Raw genomic sequence first — 25,000 nt, 5'->3', positions numbered from 1 at the left:
TCTTCACAAAGAGATTTGAAAGAAAACATTAGAGAAGAAAGTCAACATTAAAAGGAGGGGCTGTCCTACTAACTTAAAGTGGTTACTACAGTATATACTGTAGTACATACTGTACGCTTTGAATGGCAACAAGGTGACTGTGTGTGTGTGTGTGTGTGTGTGATTGTGTGTGTGTGTGTGTGTGTTTTACCTGTGCCTCGACTGCGTCCTCTCTCCCAAGGTCCTGCCGCCCAACCTCCTGCAGCCAAAGCCACATACCTGTACAAATATTCTGGAGGTGTGTGTGTGTGTGTGTGTGTGTGTGTGTGTGGGGAGTGGGTGGGGGTTTGGGGACAGGGAGGGGGGGGCACATGGGACAGGAGAGTAAAGGTGGTTTCACATTAGAGACCAGGGACCGTTTCTGAGCACACTTGACCCCAAACTGACCCCAGGTCTGCTTCATTTGATTAGTGCGTGAACATTGTGTTGGCTCATTTTTGGCAGTTTGTAAGTCAAAATAAAAATAAATGACTGTAGTTTAAATCCCCTCCATTGTTCTCATGTATGAGAAGACCTCAAATGATCACTGTAAGCGGACTCCTGATTACCAATAAGCAACTTATTCAAACTGCATGTGTATAGACGGTTTTAACTTCACAACATAAACATTCTAAATTTAAAGAGCATGGTGCAGGTTAAAAAATATATCTGAATTGACATTTTGGGCTCATGATTACAGTGAAAATACGCATTTTATAAATGGGCGTGTGACATAACAACAGGAGTGACATCACAAGAGGAGAATGTTCTGCTGGGGCTGACACAGGGATGCAAAGTCATGGAGAGTGAACAAAGGTGACAGATACCAGGGCAGACATAAAACCACTCAGAAATCCTCAGATTTTGGCCTGAAAAATGTGACTGTCACCTACATGTAAAGGTGACTAGTTTGCATCCCTGTGACATCACAAGTGTTAGTTCCATGAAATGGACCAGTGCCCTTTTTTTTTGTTGCCTTTTTTCAGTTGTTTCCAACGAGGGGAGAGCGTATGCGAGCGCACACGGACGTCTAGAGAAAGTGCGCTGCGCCCAGCGTCTATTTTCACAGCGCTCTGGCGTTTTTGTGCGCCGGCTCCCAGCACTTCCCAGCACTTCCACTTCCAGCTGAAAATATTTTAACTTTTCAGAAAGACGTTGGTGTCGGGTGCTCCTTTTCTGGCAACTAATCATATGGAGAAACTATCGCAACAGAGACAGAAAGGCTCAATTGTGGGAGCAGATTGGCCAGACACTTCATATTTCTGGTGAGTGTTGAGCTAAATCACTGTATGTGTGTTGTTAGCTAATGTTAGCTGTCAGCTATCAAGGTAGCTACCGCACTGAGCTACTTTCAGACTGCTTCCTTGCATATTGTGCGCTGAGATCAGCGCTCCCCATTGTACTTCCAGCGTTTAACTGTCAGAAAAAGAAGCTATATGGACACACGGCCTATATCAGATTACGGTAGGTGTGCATTTACTGTAAAACTACTAGGGGTGTCACGATACACTCAGTTCACGATACGATATGTATCACGATACTGGGTTCACGATAACGATACGATACGATACGATTTTAACAATATTTTTTTAAACTTGAATAATGACAATATATGACTGGAAAAGTAGTATTTTATTTGAAATGCACAAATACAAAACATGCTGTTGTGGGAAATTGTTATTACAATAACAACTAGAAAAAACATGAGATTGGAGATAAGGCTTATCTTGAAATAGAATGAGTTACACCGTCACTTAGATTTACTTTGAACTAAAAGGTTTCTCAGCAGTATAAATTCTCATTATGCATCTTCAGTTTTTCTTCAAACTCAAACAACAAGACTTTTCTTAGTCTATTTTTTATGCATCTTCAGTTTTTCCTGTCAAGTAAACAGTTTTGCCAGAAACTCAATTGAATGGTTTCTCTCCTGTATAACTTCTCATGTGTCTCTTTCCACACATTGAACTTCAACAAACAAAGACGTTTCTTTGTCTACTTTTTGAAAAAAAAAAAAAAAAAAAAAAAAAAAAAAAATCCACGATATGAGATTTCATCTCAACGATACATATCGTGACGTTTTACTATCGCGAAATTTCGTGGGACGGTATATTGTGACACCCCTAAAAACTACCAAACAAAACAAGCAGAAAAGAACAACTTTAGCTCATTGCCCTTATACTTTCATTGCTTACTGTGTGTGTGTGTGTGTGTGTGTGTGTGTGTGTGTGTGTGGACTGTTACCAGTGAAAGGCTGTAGAGTGTAATCTCTGGCTTGTGTCTCTCTCCCAGTATACACCAACACAGAGTCATTTCCTCTGCAGCCTCTGAACCTCTGAACGTTTGGACAGCCGTCGAGGTTGACTCTAACAGAACGACGGGAGGCAGCAGAGAGGTTCACGTCTAAACTGACCGGAGGATTGGTCTCATGCCTTTCAATGGTAACACCCCTTATGCAACCTCCAAGGCCTGTGGAGTGAGAGGAGAGGAGAAGTGAGAAGTGCACGAAAGGAGTCAATATTTGAAGGTAATTATAATCATCTCCCTTTTACCTTGTATACAGTACTTGCTACTACACCAACTACACCTGCAAGCTACTAGCTAGCTGCTGCTACAGTAGGTGCAGCTTCATGTAGGAACTAGCTAACAGCTGGGTGTTCTTTCGGTCGAAAGAAAATAGTTCCTACATGAAAGTGCTCACAACAAGGTCTGGGGATTATGTTGAGTAACCTGGTCATGAGTTCTGGAAAGAGACATTGCTGTTGAGTAGGGATGCACGATATGGATTTTTTTCAACCGATACCGATAACCGATAATTATTATAATAAAAACAACAACAACAAAAAATATATATATATATATTTTACCTGTATTTTATGCACACCTGGGGTTAAAAAAGGGTTAGGGTAGATGTATGGATGTAGTGAGCATAGCTCTGACCTAACCAAATCTAACTGACATCACTGTGAATGCAAAACAAAGAAAACTTCTGATATAATATGATTGTTTTAATAAAGTGTATCACTCAATTATATTCAATACAAAAATAAAGGCTTTTATAGAACGGAAAGCCAAGCTGCTTAGTCTGCAGATAAAACACAATGACAAAAGGCATAGTAATTTAGACTCTTATTGTCATGTTACTGATCTGTTCAAATTTTGCATTGGTTCCATTTCTCAGTGAATTGTAGCCTGGGCCCAATGAATGGGGCAGGCACTATCTGGGTCGTTTCACTTTTTACTGAAAAATGCTGCCATCAGATTAAAGAAAAGACACTATGTGATGTTGACTGACTGATGCTTTTTATGTAGCCTAATGTGCGCGACTGCGCCTTTGTTTTCATTATTGGTTCTGTTAGATGGCTCTGTCTAGCAGCTAACGCTAACTAGCGCGGTTAGCTTAACGTTAGCGAGTGGTTTTTTGGAGTTAAATACACAATCCCTGGATGTTTCATTTCGGGTAAAGGGGTTTCCATTAGTTTCTATAAGTTTACGCCAGCTCTGTGTATTACCGTAAATTCCGGACTATAAGACGCACCGGTCTATAAGCCGCGGGACCAAAATTGACTATTTTTTTCTTCTATAAGCCGCACCGGTCTATAAGCCGCGGGTGTTTTGATGTTTAATTACCATATGAAAGGGTTCGTGCACAGAGAGGAATGTCGGGAAAGAGATGGCTGTTTGGGGAAGCTCCCATTTATTAACATTTCAACAAAACAAAACAAAAGTCAGGTCACTAATCCCCAGACAAAATCACACAACAATAGGCTATATGTGCAGCAAACCTGTAACCAGAGAAGTCAAGTCACTAATCCTCGTCTTCCTCTTCTTCCTGCGTACTGAAACCACCAAAGTCCTCATCTTCAGTGTCGGAAACGAACAGGTTCAGGGTGGCTTCGTCAAACCACTCTCCTCTCTCCTTCATTGTCACTCAAAACCAACGAACTCCTCTTCGTCACTGTCGGCATCGAACAGCCTCTGAAGCCTCTGACGGCCCTCAGCGCCAGCTGTGGCGGCCTCATCCTCTTCATCCCGCAGCAGTCCAGCGTTTTGGAACCCGTTGGTGATTGTGGATGTTTTCACACTCCTATAATATTCCGTGCTGAGACAGTTCCTCCTGCTGCACCGTCCAACGCCTCACCATTGACTCATCGATGCCCAGGTTACGCGCGGCTGCTCTGTTTCCCTCTTTTAATGCGAGATTGACTGCTTTCAACTTGAAAGCTGCGTCGTGTGAATTTCTGCGTACCTTCCCCATGGTAAGTGAGAGTGTTGCTTCTACTGCTCGTTCTCATGCTGTCGAGAACGAGCAAAGCTTTTTTTTGGTGAAAGAATCCTCCAGGGCGCTTCTTGTTAACAGTCCGAGTGAGTGGCAGGTCGAACGTCAAAGGCACTTCATCCATATTTATGATCTGCTCCGGTTCGATGGAATATTCCTTGATCTTCCTTTGTGTGAATTCGCCGAAGTTTGTGATTTTCTCCTGGTAGTCGGGGGAGGGAGTTGATGGCCGAGTGGCCGTTTGCTTACCGTAATTACCATATGTAAGTGGTCACGCACAGAGGGGATTGTCGGGAAAGAGATGGCTGTTTGAGGAAGCTCCCATTTACCGTATTACCGTAACATTTCAACAAAACAACATAACACAACACCACCGTTGTTTATTTTTACAGTGCACACAGTGTCCGCGGTGTGGTGAAAAGAGGGCAAGAGAGGAAATTAAAACAGAAGTGGATTTATAGTTAGAAAGAGTGCTAAAAAAGAGAGATTTTATTTGTATTTTTTTTTTTTTTCTGAAAAAATCCATAGATAAGACGCACCGTTATATAAGCCGCAGGGGCCAAAAAACGGGAAAAAAGCCGCGGCTTATAGTCCGGAATTTACGGTAAGTGCTTTTGCGGGACTGTTCAATCACAAGCCACAGACTGTAAATGTCACAGTTTGTCTGCCAAGTGGACGAGCCTGCAGGGTAAGCCGCGCTAAAAAAAAAAAAAAAAGAGCTATGAGCTAATGCTAACAAAACTCGCTAACAAAACTCTCTAACAAAAACAACAAACATATCCGCTGCATCATGGCCAGCTTTGGTTTAACGTAATGCCAGCTTAGAGGTTTCCCCTCCTCTCGGAACCTGTGTGGGACATGGATTGCAAATTACAGTAGCTTTCTGATCATTCTGAAACTGAAAAACAGCAACACACTGGCAGCAGCCATGTTTGCGTCGCAGCTGTGATGTCACGTGTATGACAACAAAGGCTCCGCTTCAAAATAAAGCATGATTATTATCGGATGATAATTTATCGGAAAAAGGCCATTATCGGAATAATAAAAAATAACGCAAAATGGCCATATCGGCCGATAATTTCTCGGTCCGATAATTATCGTGCATCCCTACTGTTGAGTTTTTCAAATGTTTTTTTTCTCTGTGTGCTTAAGCACCACAAGCCAAGTGCCATCCAGTTCCATTGTATTGAAGAGGAGGGAGAAATCTCGAGGGCTGATATCTCCAAAACTCAGGCAACTATCCCAAAACAATCTCGATGGATAAATACTGTAGCACTACAGGTGAGAGGAAAATATGCATTTTGGATTTTAGGGTGAGCTGTCCCTTTAAATAAGTGTTATCTGCTCCATTTTCACATTTACGAGCATTACTAACTCTGTGCTATCTAGTTGTCTCTACTACTAGGTAATGGATATGATGACTGTGTTATCAAGATGTTATACATGTATTGTAATTATAAATCTCTTTGTGTGTGTATTTGTATCTCACCATGTCTGTGACTTTTGGTGGCCAGTGCAGGATGTATGAGCTCAGCGGGCACGCCCCCCAAATATACTGCTGAGTCAACTGTCAGCCGCCCGGCTCCTCCCTGCACACTCATCTGTTCTCTCCAATCATTGATGTCGGCAGAGATGACTGAGCCGCGCTTCTCCAATGAGAGCTGGCTCCAGTCGCCGTCACAGTAGCTAAGCCCCACCCACATGCTGAGCTCAGTCACGGGATGACCTCCCCAGGAGAGATAGAAGAAGAGGAGACCACCTCTCAGCTCCACCTGGAAAACACACACAGACACACACAGACACACACACACACACACACACACACATACATGTACATTCACACACGCACTCACTCACACACACGCGCGTGCCCACACACACACACCCACACACACACACACACACACACACACACACACACACACACACACACACACACACACACACACACACACACACACACACACACACACACAGTGAATACCAAAGGTTAATGGTTGTAGGCAATTAAAAAAATCTGGGAATTTTCAGGGTTTAAACAGCCATTTTAAATGTGTGTGTGTGTGTGTGTGTGTGTGTGTGTGTGTGTGTGTGTGTGTGTGTGTGTGTGCATGCATGCTTGTGTGTGTGTGCGTGTGTGTGTGTGTGTGTGTGTGTGTGTGTGTGTGTGTGCGCGTGCATGTGTGTGTGTGTGTGTGTTAGAGCTGTCACGATTCCTCGAGTACCTCGAATAACTCGAATAATTAAATTGATCGAGGCCAAAATGATTCGCCTCGACACGCATCTGAGTAATAGAAGAGAGTGGGTAAAATAGAAATTCCGACGGAACCTTAAGGCAACACGTGAGAGCGCGTTACGTCAGTCCGTCACTCTACCTGAAACGTCAACAAACGGGACCACCCGAAAATGTGGCTACACTTTCCCAAGATAGACTCAGACAACACTGGTTGCAACATTTGTGATGTGAATTGCAAAGCTGGCCAGGGAAACACCTCAAACTTGAGGAAGCATGGTCAAACACAAGATATATTTACAGTAGCTAAATGCTGAAGACTGTAACGTATTACTAGATAGGCTGAGGGTGAATGAAGCAGGCACCGCAGCTAATGTTAGCAGCACCTCCTCAGCTGTAACGTTGAGAGAGGCATCGACTACAACATCAGGTAACGTTATTTAATTAGCTAGCGTTAGCTGGATAAGTTGTTTCACTGCAGTTGTAGTTGTTAGATAACGGGGCTTTTCACTGTCTTCACAACGACTGCAAAACAGAGATCGCTAACGTTAACGTTAGCGTTAACGCTAACGTTGCTGCAGTAATTGTCAAGGGTTCAACATAACGTATTTCCTCAGCCTGTATAGTAGCTATCAACATGAAATGAAAAGCATTTGACAGCTTAAACCCGTGGCTTTTTATTTGGAAGGGTTACATTTGCCGTAATCTTTATTAACATGTCTTAAAATGCATTAGAATCTTTTTATTTTTTGGGGTTAAAGATTTTTAAGATTTTTTTTAATGAACATTAGAGCAAATATAATACGAAAAGCCAAAGGGTTAAGCTCTCAAATGCTTTTTATTTTATGTTTCTATGTATTACAGAGCCTGAGATATGAAGGCTTTAGTGAATACCGACCGCTCTCTCTGAGAAGTTTGGACCGTTTTCTGTGAGAAATACAAAGCTCAACCTAACATTAACGTTAGCGGCTAATTTAACAGCGTTTTGTGTGTGTGTGTGTGTGTGTGTGTGTGTGTGTGTGAGTGATCACACTAGCCTGTTGGTGTGTGAGAGAGAAAGAGAGAGTGAGTGTGTGTGAGAGAGAAAGAGTGTGTGTGTCATGCAGCTGTAAGGTAAATGAAGGAATGAATGAATGAATGAATGAATGAATGAATGAATGAATGAATGAATGAATGAATGAATGAAAATTTTATTTACGTGTCAGGACAATTTACATGACCCATCCCACATGGGATTATCAGACACATCAACATACAGTTATTTCCATATCTATTACGGTGCTTGAACAATACAAAACCGTACAAACACACACAGAGCAGCACGCGGCATCAGCAGCAAAACACAGATTTAACTACAATGTGTATTAAGTAAAATATATGAATTATCTATCATATGTCATCTTTTTCCTCCTATCCCACGCATGAGAGATATATTCGGAAAAAGCAAAGATGTTATCAAAAAGAAATTCAAGTATGGCACCTTCTTCAAAATCTAACAGGTTTAACTCAGGGGAGTGAACTTTTTTAAATAGTGTATCTCGTAAGTCATGATACAAGGGGCAGTACAAAATAAAGTGAAATTCATTCTCCACTTCCATCAACTCACAATATTCACAAATCCTATCCTCCTCCGCCGTCCCTCTGTATCTGCCTGTTTCAATATGTAAAGGCAGAATACCACATCGTAACTGAGCACATAAGGACCTCTTACTTTTAGGTAAATTAAACATCACATATTTTTCACATTTAAATTCATTTTTAAATAAACAGTAGGTTCTTAATTTTGGCTTCTGCCATAGTTCTTCAGTCCAAGATTGTAACCAGTTAGCGCGGATCTGAGATTTAAACGACTCTACATTTATACACATTCTTTGAGAGTAATATTCTCCAAAACCACACTCCTGAAACAAGTCATACATATCTGAGACCCACTCCCCTTCAACAGACAAGTCCCAGAGGAAAATCTGACTAGCAACCCTATTGGATGGTAGGTCCAGCAATCTGTTCCAGAGGTTCACCATACTGATTTTCCATCTGATCACACAAGGGTCCCACCCCATTTCTCCACTAACTGCTGGAAGAGGAGCATATTTATGAAGACCCAAAAAAAAGCGAATTGCCCGGTTCTGGATACGTTCGCTTAACAGAAAACGTTTACCGCCCCAAATACCAGAAACATAATCTAACACAGGGCATACACAGGAGTGATACAGTTTTGAATAAGTGAGATAGCCTAAGTCCCTCAGAACTTTGGTCTTACCTATAACACCTCCTAGAGCCCTGCTTGCAGAGTCTGCCAACATAGAAACACCAGGCAAAAAAGACAAGTGGTCATCCAAAAATAAACCCAGGTACTTGTATTTGTCAGTGAATTCAAGCTGTGTGTCACCAATAGAAAACACAAACTGACTTCTTGCGACACCCGGCTTTCTGAAGTGCATTATTTGTGTCTTCCTTTGGTTAACGCACATCTTCCACCTGTTACACCACTCGTTAACACAATTCAACATCACTTGCAGATCTTCTTCACATTCTGAAAGCAAAATAATATCGTCTGCATAAAGAAGGATGCTTAAGAGTACCTGGCCACATGAAACCCCTTTCCCCAGCTGTTTAACTTCTCTAGCCAAATCGTTTATAAAAACTGCGAACAAGGTTGGAGAAAGAATGTCCCCTTGTTTGACACCAGAGGGCGCTGGAAACCACTCTGTGAGATAATCATTCACTCTGATGCAAGCCAAAGGGGCTTCGTAAATAGCAGTAATCGCTTTGTGAAACTTTCCATTTATCCCGATTTGGTGTAGCTTGTGTTTAAGGAGGATGTGGTCAACAAGATCAAACGCCTTCTGGAAATCAATAAAACAACAGAAAGTGGGTTTTTTAAGCTTCATTCTAGTCCTAACTACAGTGGTCACAACATAAATGTGATCGATGCAGGCTCTTCCTTTTCTGAAGCCGTTTTGCTCCTCTTCTAATAATCCGTTATGCTCTAAGAAATGCGACAGTCTATTATTCAAAACAGAAGAATATAATTTATAAACAGTGCTTAGTAAGCTAATTCCACGATAATTTAGTGGAATCCTGGGGTCATCCTTTGGGGATTTTGGTATTGGAGTTATAATTGATTTAAACCAGGCAGATGGAACCAGACCATGATCAAAACAAGTATGAAAAAGATGAAATAATAAATCAAACAGCTTAGGGTCTTTGAGCACTTCATTTGAAAGCTCATCTATACCGACGGCCTTTTTTAACTTTGCCGAATGAATGACTTTCATCACCTCCTCTCTACATACAGCACCATTTAGAGGAATAACACTGTTGAGGAGGGCGTAACCCCCCTCCAAACCGAAAGACAAAACCGGGGAGACACCCGCAACATCTTGACTCCTAGAGAATAATCCGGAGAAGGCCTCCTCCCACACTTTCAATACCTTCCCCAGGTCTGATGTTAATTCCCCTTCACTCCACACCTGCATGGGAATCTTTTTCTGTCGCTTAGGCCCCAGGTTATTTATCTCACGCCAAAACTGTTGCGGGTTCTGAGTTTGTAGTTGATCAATTTGTAAAATCTGACCTCTCTGATATTTACGTTTATACATTCTAAGTGATTTATCAAAACTATATTGTTTTTGCTTATAAATAAATTTGAGATGCTTTCTCAGAGCATGGTCATTACATTTCAAAAAAAGACGTTCAGCCTTACACATATCCGACCAAAGCAAACTCAGCTCATTATTCCAACAGGGGTTATTTTCTTTTGATTTCCTGAATTTGGGTTTAACAATGTTAGTGTGCAATTCTGACAACACTGAAACGCAGAACTCACCATACCAAGTGTCCAGTTCCTCCTGGTTTTTAATTTGTATCTGAATTTTTTCAGTCAGCTGTGACAAGGCTGTACCACCCGTATCCGAGTTGAAAAAGGTCTCAGGTACTATGCGGATCACCCGCTTTTTAGAGGATTTACTTATAACGGGAGCAACTTGACTGAATTGCGGTGTTTTATAACCAGTCCTGAATTGTAACCATAGTAGTGAATGATCCGGAAGGCGACAGTGCTCATCGATCAAATTAAATAGAATTGTATCTTCCACAGTTTGAGAGGCAAGCATTACTTTAAATTCTAAGCAGTTTTCCAAACAATCAAAGGGAACAACAAAATAATCGACCACAGCTCTGCCCTTTGGGGACACTGAAGTAAAGTTATCATTTAGAGGATCAATCCTACCGTTAATTACACACATTCTGGCATCCCGGAGAAATTCAAGGAGAGTTTCTCCGTGTTTATTAACAAAGTCATCGATAGCTACACGCTTGGGAATGAAATCAATAGTGGGTATAAAGTCCTCCATATTCCCGATTCTTGCGTTCAAGTCCCCACCGATATAAATAGCGTCAACATCAGAGAACTGATAAATCAAACTCAGTAATTGACAAAAAGAACCTGAGGCATCTCTTCCCCAGGGGGAGTTTTCAGGCGGAAGATAGCAGGAGAAAATGATGAAACTATAACCTGACAATTTATGTTGAAATAATAAGCCTATAATCCCGTCATTTTTTTCAATGATTTCATATTCATATTCCTGGAGTAAACTGGATTTGACTAGTAATCCTACTCCTCCAGAACCTCTGGGCGCTCTAATGTGTGTTACCCTATTTAAACCAAACCATACATACCCATCCACCTCAATAACGTTTTCCCCTTGTAGATGAGTCTCGTTTAAAGAAATAATATCAGCATTCAGTGACTGTAAAATACGTGATCTGAGGTTGCGATTTGCGTTTGTCCATCCATTTATATTCCAGTGTAGAAAGGAAATGTTCTCGTGTGAGCCGTCTGAGTGTGGTGAACTTCAGGCTACGTCCTCAACATTGCGGTTTAAGGGAGGCCACTCTGCCTCCGCTCCATTCCTCCTCCTGCTGCTATTCCCCGATCCTTCTCGGAACCGCGCCCAGTCATTTCGTCTGTCGCGGGTGGCCTCGGGCTCATTCTCAGGATGACGTCTGCCGGATCCCACTCCCCGGTGAACGCTCTGGCGCTCCCTCCAACGCTGGCTGTCACCGCCCCGGTCACCTGTCCGCTCCGACTCGCGCTGTCTGGCTCCGCTCCGGTCACCTGTCCGCTCCGACTCGCCTCTCTCAGTCTCCCGTCTTATGAGACGGCCACTCCCCGAAACGAAAAAGTCTCTCCCGGCTGGGATTTCCCTGAGCAAAGTCTTAAAGTTCATTTCAATCAGCCGGTCAGTATGAGATTTGGCTGACCGAATATAAACTTTTTCATAACCAGGGAGATTCTTCAGCTTGTATTTTTGACGGAGAATGTCAATTTTCACCTCTCTGGAGGCACACTCAATTTTAACCAGCCCGTATCCTCCTCTCCCCTCCAGGCGGATCACATCCACTATTTCGACCTGGATATTGAGGCCATCTGAGAAAAGCAGACGGGCTTTTTCAGATATATTTTCTTCCTCCTCCACAGGCAGACCAGCAACAATCAGTGAGACATCAGGGTCAAATCTTTCTTTCTTTGAATCCGCTGCAGCACCTTGTGTCTTTATTGTTTCTTCTAAACTTTGGATTCGGGACTGCAGCCGGTCAACTTCAGTATCGAGTGTCTCTTTGATATCACGACGGTGTTTCCCTAGTTCAGACAGCAAGTCTGTGTGATTATCCTTGATTGATTTTTGCAGAGAAGAGTTAATGAGATCGATCTTTTCCTCAAAATGTTTTTCCAAAGCATTCTGAATATTTCCACACATGCCTGCCACCTGTTTCTCCAGGTTGATCTGCATATCATCCATCTTGCCGTTAATTTTCTTTAGCTCTTCAAACAGCTGAGCGATATCCTTGTCTTTTTTAGCGGCCATCTCAAGCCCGTTCGGCACCGCCAAATCTTTCTTTTCAGTACTTCTGAGCTGTCTTGCTATTTTTTCATCCATCCAGGTACCCAGCTGCTAGGCACTTGCCGTCGGCACGGACCCGCTGGTCCGTCACTCTCCTGGTCGGCTCCCTTGCAGGCTACCGCCCGGTGATGTTTAGCTGTAGTAGGCCGAGGCGTTGAAACCCCAGCAGCTAGGCACACAAACAAATCCAGCCAAGCTAGCCAGCTAGCCGTTTGTCCAGCGATGGTACAGGACCTAATCCACAGGCGTCCTCTGTCATAAAAATAGGATCAACTTGAGAGAGTTCTGCTTTGATAACAAAGAATTCAGCTCTATGAGTAACCGTTGCGGAGCGCTATTGTAGGTATGGTGTGCTGGCTATTAGCTCAGTGGCCACCGAAGCTACATCACGCTAGCAAGTCAGGCCGCGGGTAGCCTAGCCGCAACTCGCCAAACAGGATAGGCAGTCCGTATTAGCAGATATTTTCAGAGAGTTCTGCTTTGTCGACAAAGAATTCAGCTCTTATAACTCACAAACTTGATAGAACAAAGCGATGATCGAAAAAAAGAAGAGCGATATGCCTCATCCACAAAACTGGCGATCGTCTCGCTGTGATGCGACCGCCTCCGTCCGCTGCCTGAGTGTTTCCTGAGTGAAGGATGTAAACTAGCTAGTAAGCCATTCATTCATATTATTTAACGGTTGCTGTACACTGGAAGAACTCAAACGTCAGGTTGAAAAGATGAATGGTGCCACTGCCAGTTCTATGCAATTTAAAAATCAAAATGTTGTTTTTTCTAAGAAAGAAACTAATGTACCGGTAGTTGTTTATTTGAAGAGATTTATCTTATTTTTTGGTGTATATTTACGATAAGCCTTTGAAAACACAAAAAAGGGTTCTTATCCGATTACTCGATTAATCGATGGATTATTCGGTAGAATACTCGATTACTAAAAGAATCGATAGTTGCAGCTCTAGTGTGTGTGCGTGGGCATGTGTTCTACTTACCAACATGTAGTCTTCAGAGTGGGTGCTGTATGTGAATAGCAACAGAGCATTGAGCTGGTCTGTTCTGAACTCCATATCAATGTCAAAGTCTTCTCCTCCACTGAACACAGTTCTGTCCAATGCCAAGTAACCTGAGACAACGAGGATCATCATCAACAACAAGCCACTTCATTATCTGGCACGCGACTAAAGATGGGAGGCAACTTCTCTAACTAGGGGCACATTTTAGGAGGGCCTGTGATCTTTTTGTTTAAACAGTACGTTTAAATCACTTTCAAACCGTGTGACATATTTAACACACTTATCATCTGTTCAAAAGTGCTAGAAGATCAAAATGATAACTAACTGAATGTGATTGGTTCCTACCTTGACCCAGAAAATGGGCTCCGTCCGCAGTTTGGGCAGGACACCCCTCCCAGCTCTCATAGGCTGCCACCTTGCCTGTGGCAGTTGCCCAATCCAGAGGCTTCCACTCCTCTGATGGGCTGTCGGTCACCTTGAAGCTCACGTCTCGAAGGCACCCGGCGAAGCCCTGCCGCACTAAGCGGGCATCACCTAGCCACAGAGACAAGACAGACGGCCGTCATCGTGACTTTGAAAGTTTTCAATCGCAATGTTAGTCATTACGAATAAAACGGTCATTTGGCATTTGGTGTCCTGTCTGCTTATCAGGGGGATGAACAGCAAGTGAGGTTCAGACCAGAGTGTGACAAGAGAATTCCCACCTTGGTGGATTAATAAAGTAGAACCAAATATAAAACAAAATGAAAAGTCGCTCATGTATGAAAAATGGGGGGGGGGGGGGGTGGGAATGGACTCACCTGAATCCCCTCTTTGCAGAGTGAAGTCTTCAGGTAGGCCTCCGATGAACACCCCCGTGTTTTCACCAATAATGGTGCTGCCGCTGGAGGCTGATGCACTACCTGGTGGTGGTGCACGTGGGGGTTGGGGGGGGAAGGGGGGGTGACGGCAAAAATGGAGAGTTGGACAAATCAGCAGATGAAGAGAAACAAGAGATAATGGAGTGTGTGTTTGTGTGTGTGTGTGTGTGTGTGTGTGTGTGTGCGTGTGCGCGTGTGCGTGTGTGAAAGACAGAAAATGAGCTGGAAGACCACTGGGAAACTTTAAGTGAGGATGTGTGTGTGTGTGTGTGTGTGTGTGTGTGTGTGTGTGTGTGTGTGTGTGTGTGTGTGTGAAGCCTCATTATTCTCATCAGACAGAGAGTGGCTGGGATTAACCTGGCTAATACCTCCGTGTGGAGCTGGGGGATTTACATACGAAGAAACGGACGCGCACGCACGTGCACGCACGCACACACACAAGCACATTTGTCTATCACATGGCTCCGCACAAACACACAGACATGTGCGCGTGCACACACACACACACACACACACATATGGACGAACATGAATACGCTTGAACTTCTCTCACACACACACATCAGATACAGACGGTGGTCAGTATGAATATGAGAAGAGTTACCTCTGTATTGATTGTTTACAACGATTGTTCCCACGGCCCCTCGCCTTGTTGCCATGACACTGTGCCACTGTCCATCGTCATAGCGATGGCCTCCATCACCGTGTGCACTCACAGCCACTGCAGAGCCCTGCGCGCACACACACACACACACACACACACACACACACATTTACACGTTTGTATTACTATAGCCTACTTGTGAGAACACCCGAAATCAATTTCTGAAGTCTGAACCGTAACTCTCACATATGCATCTAACAGTAGCAGCTAACTTGAAATACCGTAAATTCTCTAATAGTGACCGGGGCCTTTATTTATTGAGCCGCAGAGAGCCCCGCGCCTTTGTTGGAGGCAGGCCTATATTAGAGTAGAGGCCTTTATTTCTTAGTATTAAACTCTCATGGACATACTCCTTTAATTTCCTGACTTTTATTGCAAAATATTGCCGAAAACCAAACACAAAGCAAATAAATTAACTTCACAGTTATGGTAAGTTGTCTTAATAATGATCAGATCAGTAAACTGGAATACCACACACAGGTATTAGCAAAATATAACATACCCGGTAAATGTGCCCATGTCACATAAAAACAAAACAAATGGCAGACTGGCCAGTTTTCAGCACAGTCAATAAGAATCAGATTCAGCTTCACAGTGACCTCACAGTGAAAATACACCCTGTGGCAACAAAACAAATCAGAGAGGCCTGTATTGGAGCCTGGAGGCAGGCCTTTATTTGTCCGTGCAGACCGTGCCCCCGGCCATTATTAGAGTATAGGCCTTTAATGGAATAGAGGCCACTATTAGAGGATTTAAGGTAAGTCAAGTCAAGTCAACTTTATTGATAGAGCACATTTACCACGACAAATAGCCGACCAAAGTGCTTCACAGATAAAAACACTAAAATATAGAAAAACCACAAGTACAAAATACACTGCTACCGAGCAAGGTGCGATGAGTAAGTATAAATAATAATAAATTAGTAACTTGAAATTCCGGCATACGTTGCTGACATATTTTTAAGATGATATGAATTACCGTGACCAGAACTGTTGATCTGACATTAGGCTAACTCATGTGTAGGCCTAGTTATAGGTTAGCTAGCTAGTTAGCTGGTGTTTTGCTAACATTCGCTAACTTAAGAGGAGTATAAAATGTTACGTGTCTGTGAAGATGGTGATACCAATGTAATATGACTTAGTAATGTTAGCTTTTGAACAGACGTGTCCTTGGTGATATCACTATAACAGGAAAGGGGAAAGTTGACCAAGGTTCTGCCGGGTAGCAAGGTACCAGAACACAAAGGGGCAGGGCTTAGGAAAGGTCTGTTATATCTTGATAATCTCTTTCTTGTGAGGACAAGATGAGACATGAGGGAGAGATGCACAACAAAAGTAGAAAAGAGATAGATGCACACACACACACACACACACACACACACACACACACACACATGCGCGTGCACACACGCACGCACGCACACGCACACACACACACACACACACACACACACACACACACGTGCGCGCACGCACACACACACACACACACACACACACACACACTCAAACTGTGAACTTTTTTAAAGGAATGTGAACTAACCCAGAGACATCAATGTGTTGTTACAGGGCTTTCTGCTGCCTATTAAGTATGACATCATTGTTGTGATCAGCTTTTAGCAAGTAGGCAAAGAGTACTGTAGTAAAACAAGGATAATGGGCGGGCGCACACACACACACACACACACACACACACACACACACACACACACACACACACACACACACACAGGGTGATGAAGATTTAATGATGAGATCAATAAATGTATGAATGCCAGAGTATATCAGCCTCTGACATCTTTACTGCCATTGCTGGACATCTCTACTTAACAAGACAACAACAGGGGATGGTTCTGTCTATTAGACACACACACGCACACACACACGCACACACATGCACACAGGTTTAAATCTGGACAGTGGAGGTAGTTTAACACTCTCCCCTCCCTCAACTACCATCAAGGTGCCCTTGAGCAAGGCATTGAACACCCATTTGTGCCAGTGGAGTTACTACTGTGATAAGTGGCTGGCCAGCTGTTGCTTGCAGTGGCACTGAGGCTCTGTCTACATCGAGCGCTGTCCAAGGTGCTGAAGGAAGGCGGCGGTCCAGACCAGACGCACAGTTGGTTTACCGTTAGCGAGTGATTGAAGATGATGAGCAGCTGGTATCTATATCGCCTTGCAATTATCTATCATGTCATGCACTTGCCATCGGCCTAATTTAACAGCTCTCTTCAGAACAGACTTCCTGTTCTGAAACTTGGACACAATTGATATCGCCTGCTGCCACGGATCTGCTCTGCTCTGCTCTGCCTCCTTAAGCGACGTGTGTGAACGCTTTGGACAGCGTTCAAATGTAACGATATGTCAGGCAACTTGCTGTCAGTTGAAACAGTGGACATCACTTTGTGTGTCTGTGTGTGTGTGTGTGTGTGTGTGTGCATGTGTGAAGTGTGAATGGCTGGATGAAACACTATAGAGTGAAAAGCCCTCGAGGGCAGCCAGCACTGGCCTGCTGTGTGTCCAGGCTGGCCTGGTGTCCTCGCTGCCATCTCTTTAATATACTCTATTTGATATTGGAAGCTGATGGACAGACGCACACACACACACACACACACACACAGACACACACACGCGCACACACAGGTACACACACTTTTGTTACTTACTTGGACCAGATAAGTAGCACTTATCCAAAGTGCTGCCCCTATGGCTTCCCCAGCTACAGTACACCTGGCAACCCCCTGCAGAGTGTTTGTCTGTGTGTGTGTGTGTGTGTGTGTGTGTGTGTGTGAACTTGAGACAGTGAGAGACAGATTGAATGAACAAGAATGCATGTGTGTAAATGCATGTGAGTGTATGCAAGTGTGTGTGTGTGTGTGTGTGTGTGTGTGTGTGTGTGTGTGTGTGTGTGTGTGTGTGTGTGTGTGTGTGTGTGTGTGTGTGTGAAGCCAATCTCTTATGGAGAGGAGAGGGACACAGGGTGAGGTGATGTTGTGCTCTCTTACATTGGATGACATTCAGATCTGCTACAGTGTATCTACAGTACATCCTCCTTCCACCTCTCTGCCCCACCCCCTCCCTTCTCTCACCCTCTTCCACTGAGTCTCGCTCCGTCTCTCCAATCTCTCTCTCTCTCTCTCTCTCTCTCTCTCTCTGTGTCTCTGTCTCTCTCTCTCTGTGTCTCTCTCTCTCTGTGTCTCTGTCTCTCTCTCTCCCCTCTCTCTCTCTCTCTCTCTCTCTCTCCCCTCTCTCTCTCTCTCTCTCTCTCTCTCCTAGTCTCACACTGGATCTCAGTACTAGAGACAAGTGCAATCTTAGCGGGTGGAGGTTGGGAGGGGGGGGGGTGTTGTTGTTGTTGGAAAAGTGTAAAACCAAAGACAGCGAAGTTAACTCATGGTTTGCATGAGCATCAAAGTATATGGCCACATATCCACGCATATCAGTGTGCAGACAACCTGTAGAGTAGGTATGTTTTCTATACAGTTCTTTTCTTTCCTTGGACATGGTGGCTACTTCTGCTCACAATAACAACCCAGGTCATCTTATGTATCACTTCCTATAGACGGTTTTCACCAGAGCGCAACCCCACAGCACTTCCTTTTTCTCAGCATTCGGCAAACTGCAGAAATATTCACTCGACATCGTTACTTTTGTTTTCGCTGCTCAGCTGTATAGACGGTTTTCATGGAATGGTCAGTCCTGCACTTGAATGTTTTTTTTTCTTTTATGTCCATAGCAAACACTGCAACAGGAAGTGAGCGATGGTTCAATTTAGAATGTTTTTGTTGTCAAGTTAAAACCGTCTATAAGGTGGAGGATTTTTCCTGGGAAAGATCTACTCGGTTAACACACACACGCACACACACACGCACCCACGCATACACACACACACGCACGCACACACGCACGCATACACACACACGCACACACACACACACGCACCCACGTATACACACACACGCACGCACGCACGCACACGCACGCACGCACGCAAACACAAATATAGATACAGTACAGACTAGGGCTGTCACTTTTTCCCAAAATAAAATTCGAACGAATTTTAATTGCCCGAAATTCGTTCGAATATATTCGAAGTTTTTTGGTTAATTAAAAAAAAAAAAAAAAAAAAAAAAATCAGTCCAGCCTGTTGCACCAGCTGAACGTAAGTTCTGTCTTAAGTTAGGGTGTAAAGTCCACACTAACTGCTACGTTCAAACTAGTTAGTTTGACACTAAAGTTGTGTCTTTGTTTGGTTGCACCACGGAGACGTAAGGTACATCTTAACTACCGTAGTAGACCCTAAAGTCCATACTAACCAAAATAGTGTCGCAGACAATGACGTGTACAGTATCTGTGACCAATCAGTGAAAAGCACGGTGGAAACGGTGTTTATTTACGGTTGTTTAAGTGGAGTGAAAACAGGACATGTTGCCCACCGCAAATTAGTGCTTTCATATTTCATCAACACTAATCAAATGAGAACGTTATTGAGTAACGTTCGTTTAGGTTCATATTACTGTTAACGTTTATCTGTGAGCTCTTCATCAGTATTGTAGGCTATACCACCATCCTGCCTCACTAAATTGTTGCGGTTATTTTAATTTGTATGCAGTGCTGCAGCTTGTGGGAAACAAAAGCGTGAGTCATAAATATCAAAGGGTGTAATTTATCACGGAGAGCGCGTTGCGGACGCAAAACAACGATGCGCCACGGTGCCAAGTTGCAATCCGTGCCAACTGCTATTTTACGGAGGACTTTACACCTAGTAAGACGTAGGTGTAAATTTTAAGTTCTAACTTATGCCTACGTTGTAACTATTTCACTTGGTGCAACCCAAATATTTTTAGTAGTGCGTAAACTCGGACTTAGTGAGACTTTACGTTCAAACTAGCTTACGTTTCAACTTACGCACAGCTGGTGCAACCCACTGCAGGCCACCGGGCATCAGCCCGACGTGTTAGCTTGGACGCTCACAGTCACAACACTGCCTCACAAACTTGGCTGCATCCAACTTGAGACAACTTTTCAGACCCTGGAGACAATCTTTCTCAGAAGAGACTAATGCCTACCCCACACTACAGGATAATTTGCAAGATTATGGTCAAGATTCCCCCCTCCCGATTTTCTCGGGGGTGCTCCCGATTTGAAGCGCGTCGGGCAGATAATCTTCCCAAAAGATCCTGTAGTGTGTGGGGTTCAAAGATTCACAATCGGTAAGACTGCCTCTTCCCGATTGTGAATCGTGCATATCTAACATGTTAGATATTTACAACCCGACAGGCGATTGCATCTTGAGCAGAGAGCCAGTAGTAGCTGCGTTTCCATTACAGTTTTTCGCAAAATAATCTGGTCCGCCCGCAGCCCCGCACAGAAACAAAGAACGAGGAAATTGTCCTCGAGGTGAAATACCCGTGCGTCTTTGAACGGGACGGAAAACTAATGCTATACTGCAAAGCATGTAGCCTACACGGAAAAGTGAGTCAAATCAGCAGACGCCCCCTCCTCCACAAGGCACCTGTGCAGACGGTTTTCGCCTGGCCGTGCACAGTAGGCCTACACCCCGAATGGACGCGGCTGTCCGCGCAAATAGCCTATTAGTTAAACAAATCCTTTCAGTGCAAATGCATTATAAAAACAAAAAATAAGATTTGTTTAGAAAACGAAATGACACAAATGTATTATTATTATTATTATTATTATCATTATTACTACTACTACACCCGGTGCGCACACTGAATAGGCATTTTAAAAGTTAACGTCGAGCCCTGCTTCCAAGGTGAATCTTCTGCATAATCTTCTAGTGTGTGGGGTTGCGTTTGAACAGACGCGATTGTGTGTGTATCCCAAGATTGAAATGTTAAAAAATCGGCTCTCTCTGTCCTGTAGTGTGTGGGGTCTCAAGATTTTTATAATCTTCAAGGATTTGAAAATCCTGTAGTGTGGGGTAGGCATAACGCGACAAATCTGGAGACTTTTTCTGACATGGGATTAACATTATATCATAAAAAAAAATTAATAATAATAATAATAATAATAATAATAATAATAATAAAAAAAAAAAAAAAAAAAAAAATCGAACATTCAAATTACATTTCGAAAACGAACCCCCTCCCCCACATTCGAAGTTGCATTCGAATTTCGAATGAAAAGTGACAGCCCTAGTACAGACAGACATACAGTACTATTCACCTTATTCTTTGCCCATACAAGGACACTTCTGCATGACGTCATTTTGTATCGTCTTTCCAGTTTTAGACACGGAAGTAGAGTACGCCTACCATAGTCATTTTTAGACTTGCCAAAAAGCTGTTTTCAAGCAAAAACAAACAAACTGTTTTAAAGTTTTAATATTTTTCCGGTGAGAACGTAACATATATGTGACCAGTTTATCAGAATAACGCCTATTTGGAAATATTTAACGAGCAGCGAGGACTGGGAGCGCTGGCTGTGCTGACACCGGTCGGACTAGCTATCTGTCAAACCCTACTTGTAACTAACGTTAAATGCCGACCGGGTACAGTACAGCCATCGGCTCCTCGCAGCAGTAACGCTATGAACATGTAACTGAAGTTGGCCGCAGTGTAGCTTAATTCTGAATGTTGCCAAACTTCATTCATTATTATAGTGACGTTTTGTTTTGAAATTGGCCGCCAACTAGCGCTGAACAGGAAGAACAAATACAATTGCGTGTAACGCGGAAGAGAGAAAAAGTGGCCGTGGTGAATAAGGTGAATACACACCAAGAATCATATAATAATGAGAGCATAGCGCGCACACACACACACACAGACACACACACACACACACACACACACACACACACACACACACAGACACACACACACGTAATGACAGCTCTAAGCACTGTGATCCTTCCTTTGGCAATGGGTAATTACTGTATGACTCTGTGAAGCCGATACTGTAATCTGTCCAAAGCAGACACATTTACATACTGTACTCATCTGACAGGAAGAGGCGGGACAACACACATGCATGCATGTACACCCAGACCTATACAGTACCTACACACTTACACATGTGACACATGGCACGCACACACACACACATGCACACACACGCACGCGGTATACACTGACATACTATGGGCATAGCAGTAGCCCAAATGCAACTGTGTTTTCCCTCAATGCGTCAACAAGATTGAAACAAAAGATACAGTATCTTTACAGGAGAAAGGTATGCAGGTATGAGAGAGTATGAGGAGAGTGTAATACTGACATTGCTAAACTGAACCTCTGGTCTGAAGGGCAAACGTTAATCAAAATATGAAACGTGACATTCTAATTTGTTGTCAAAATGCCTTTAAACCTGCCTCCGGTGTATTTTGCCATTTTTAAGATATTTCATGTTTCTATTCTGATTCATGTCATGACAGTGTTGATTAGCCACACTTTTCGCCAAATATCCTTTGACAAATAACTTAATTTTGTGCTCAAGTTCAAAAAGTTATGTTAGTTGCTAAAATGGGAAGATGGCGTATGACTATAAATGGAACTACAGTCATATGTAATAAACATATGTATAAACTTATACTTGACCTAATTTAATAATATGGCATCAGTCGACCCAGTAGCTTAGATACAAAATCTAATAGCTGGTGAATAAACTTAGTCCTGAACTGCTGAGCGGGCAATCACAAGCCAGCAGTATCAGTATAAACTTAGACTTGACCTAATTTAGTTTTGTTTGTTGTAGGTCATGATTAACGGTCCGCATCAACAGGGCTGAATCATTGACAGTGGTGTTAGGTGGTACTTAGACCTGAATTAGCAGTATAGTATTAGTCATCCTAAAAATAAAAAATAAAATCCTAATAAATTTTGTTTTGACCTAATTTTATTGTTGTCTATAGAGTTAGGTCCACCTCTGCGCAGATTCCCCCGCTCTCTTCTCTCTCTCCCCCTCAGGTGTCCTTCATTGGCCTGACGTACACCCCCGCCGCTGCAGCCCTAGGTCCGGCCGTCATCGCCCTAGCCACCTGTCGTCACTCTAGGCCATCTACCCGCTACTCCTTCTACTGTCTGACACCCCAGGCTCTTCACCACCACCGACCCCTATCCTCATCATCCTGGTCACCTGCCTGCCTAAGGAAAGGGGGGACCCCCCCCCCCCCCGGCCTCATCACCTCCAACTCCTATCCTCCCCTTAATCATCACCTCCGACTCTTATCCTCCCCTCCCCTCCTCTTAGCTAGTATTCTCTAAACCTACGAACACTTAAAGACTACATTTTCTATTTCCTTTGGACTCTACTTTTTACATTTTCAACTCCCTTCCCTGATTTTAGGATAATTTAAAAACTACATTTTTATATCCCTCTGTTGGACTCTTTTTTACATTTTCAATTTTCTGTTCTCTTGTAAATTTTATTTCCATAATAAACCATTTACAGAGTTTCACTGCCGGAAAACTCTGTACATGGTTTAGCCCGGCATCTCTCGGCCTGTCTCGGAGGGGAGTCCCCGGATAGGGGTCCGCTGCTGGGTCCACTGCCTGGGTGGGCCCGCCCCCCGCGTGGCCTGCTCTCTCAGTTCCCAGTCATTAGCTGGGGGCGGGTCTGGGAGCGGGTCGCGTGGGGGGTGGGTTTACCCAGGCGACCATTGCTGGGCCCCTGTAGCACAACGACCTCACAAGGTTCCTCCTCAGCCAAGCCAAGTCACTGGGGCAATCCATATGGTGGAAAGGTTTTCTTGCGTTCACTGGGGGTGTGGGGACGCCGCTGTGTCCCGGCCCGGCCTCTCCCACGCCTTATGTGGGGGGGGGGGGGGGCCGGGGCGGGGGGCATCGGTGCTCTTCATCACTGGTCGAGGGCTGCCGGTTGGTTTAGAACAGTTTAGGTAGGCGATAGATTAGCTGTTATAGTGTTCAGGCAAAGATCAGACTAGAGCAGAGTAGGATAGGCCAGATTAGGCTGTAGATTAGCTAGATACTATGTCCCAGTTAGCTCTGGTTAATGCTTAGAGTAGTCAGTTGTCTGATCTTCCCCCCCCCCCCTCTCTTTCTCTTTCCCCCGCTCCTTTCCCTTCTTCCCCCTCCTGTTCCCCACTCTCCCACATTTCCCACTCCCCCCCCCGCTCCCTCTCTTTCCATGCTCTTCCCTCCCCCGCCGCCTCTTCCCACGTTCCCCCTGCTCTCCCTCCCCTGCACCCTCCCACCTCTCCTTCTCTGTCCTCTCCTCCTCTCTGTCCTCTCCCCTCTCTCACATTCCCCCTGCACTCCTTCCCCTGCACCCCCCCACCTCTCCTTCTCTGCTCTCTCCTCCTCTCTGTGCTCTCGGGGGGGGGAGGAGGAGGGGGCGGAGAGGTCTGTTCCCTCCGCCGCCTCCTCCTCCCGCGTTCCCCCTGCACCCTCCCACCTCTCCTTCTCTGTTCTCTCCTCCTCTCCCCCTGCACTCCTTCCCCTGCACCCTCCCACCTCTCCTTCTCTGTTCTCTCCTCCTCTCTGTCCTCTCTGGGGGGGGGGGGGGGGGGGGGGGATGTGGGACGCTCCCCCTGCTTCTCTACCCTGGCTCTCCCTCCCCTGCACCCCCATCTCTCCTTCTCTCCTCCTCCACATTCCTATTTTCTCCCCACCTACCCCCTCTCCTCCGTCTATATTGCTCATTCTCTCCCCACCTCCTCCCTCCCCCTGCTCTCTTCTCCCCCACACCTCCCCTCCCTTCCCCTCTCCTGCTCTCTTCTCTTGCTCCTTCCCCACCTCCTATACCCTCCCCACCCCATCACTCTCTCACATTCCCCCTGCTATTCTCCCTTCTCCTGCGCTCTCCTCTGCTCTCCCCTCATTCCTATATTTTCTATATTATCAATTGTTCAAATGTTATCTTTATTCTGTATATTCTTGTTACTGTTGTGTCAGCTAGAATTAGCTAGACATACTTTCTGTGAAGCCCTCTGAGACATGCTTGTGAATTAGGGCTATATAAATAAACTTGACTTGACTTGACTTGTAATGACAACGTTCGCTAGCTGCCTACCGAAATGGAAACACTAGCATTAAATAACGTTAGCACAAGCA

At 44.2% G+C, this 25,000-nt stretch overlaps 1 protein-coding gene across 1 annotated transcript in view; it reads right to left on the bottom strand.

Annotated features, from left to right (window-relative positions):
- The window catches only part of ush2a (Usher syndrome 2A (autosomal recessive, mild)), a gene marked incomplete at both ends in the record, with an annotated part of 353,577 nt that overhangs the window by 184,773 nt on the left and 143,804 nt on the right, over positions 1-25,000 (bottom strand). Inside the window, 7 exons of the mRNA XM_083650615.1 lie at positions 191-271; positions 2,260-2,484; positions 5,784-6,066; positions 13,423-13,553; positions 13,789-13,977; positions 14,244-14,345; positions 14,908-15,034. Of these exons, the coding sequence (XP_083506741.1) occupies positions 191-271; positions 2,260-2,484; positions 5,784-6,066; positions 13,423-13,553; positions 13,789-13,977; positions 14,244-14,345; positions 14,908-15,034 (1,138 nt within the window). The remainder of the gene's footprint in view (positions 1-190; positions 272-2,259; positions 2,485-5,783; positions 6,067-13,422; positions 13,554-13,788; positions 13,978-14,243; positions 14,346-14,907; positions 15,035-25,000) is intronic.

This window comes from Poromitra crassiceps (genome assembly GCF_964638095.1).
Source record: "Poromitra crassiceps genome assembly, chromosome: 14".
In the NCBI taxonomy this organism is placed as follows: domain Eukaryota; kingdom Metazoa; phylum Chordata; class Actinopteri; order Beryciformes; family Melamphaidae; genus Poromitra; species Poromitra crassiceps.
The sequence above is the reverse complement of the archived record's forward strand: the minus strand, read 5'-3'. Positions and strand labels throughout refer to the sequence as shown.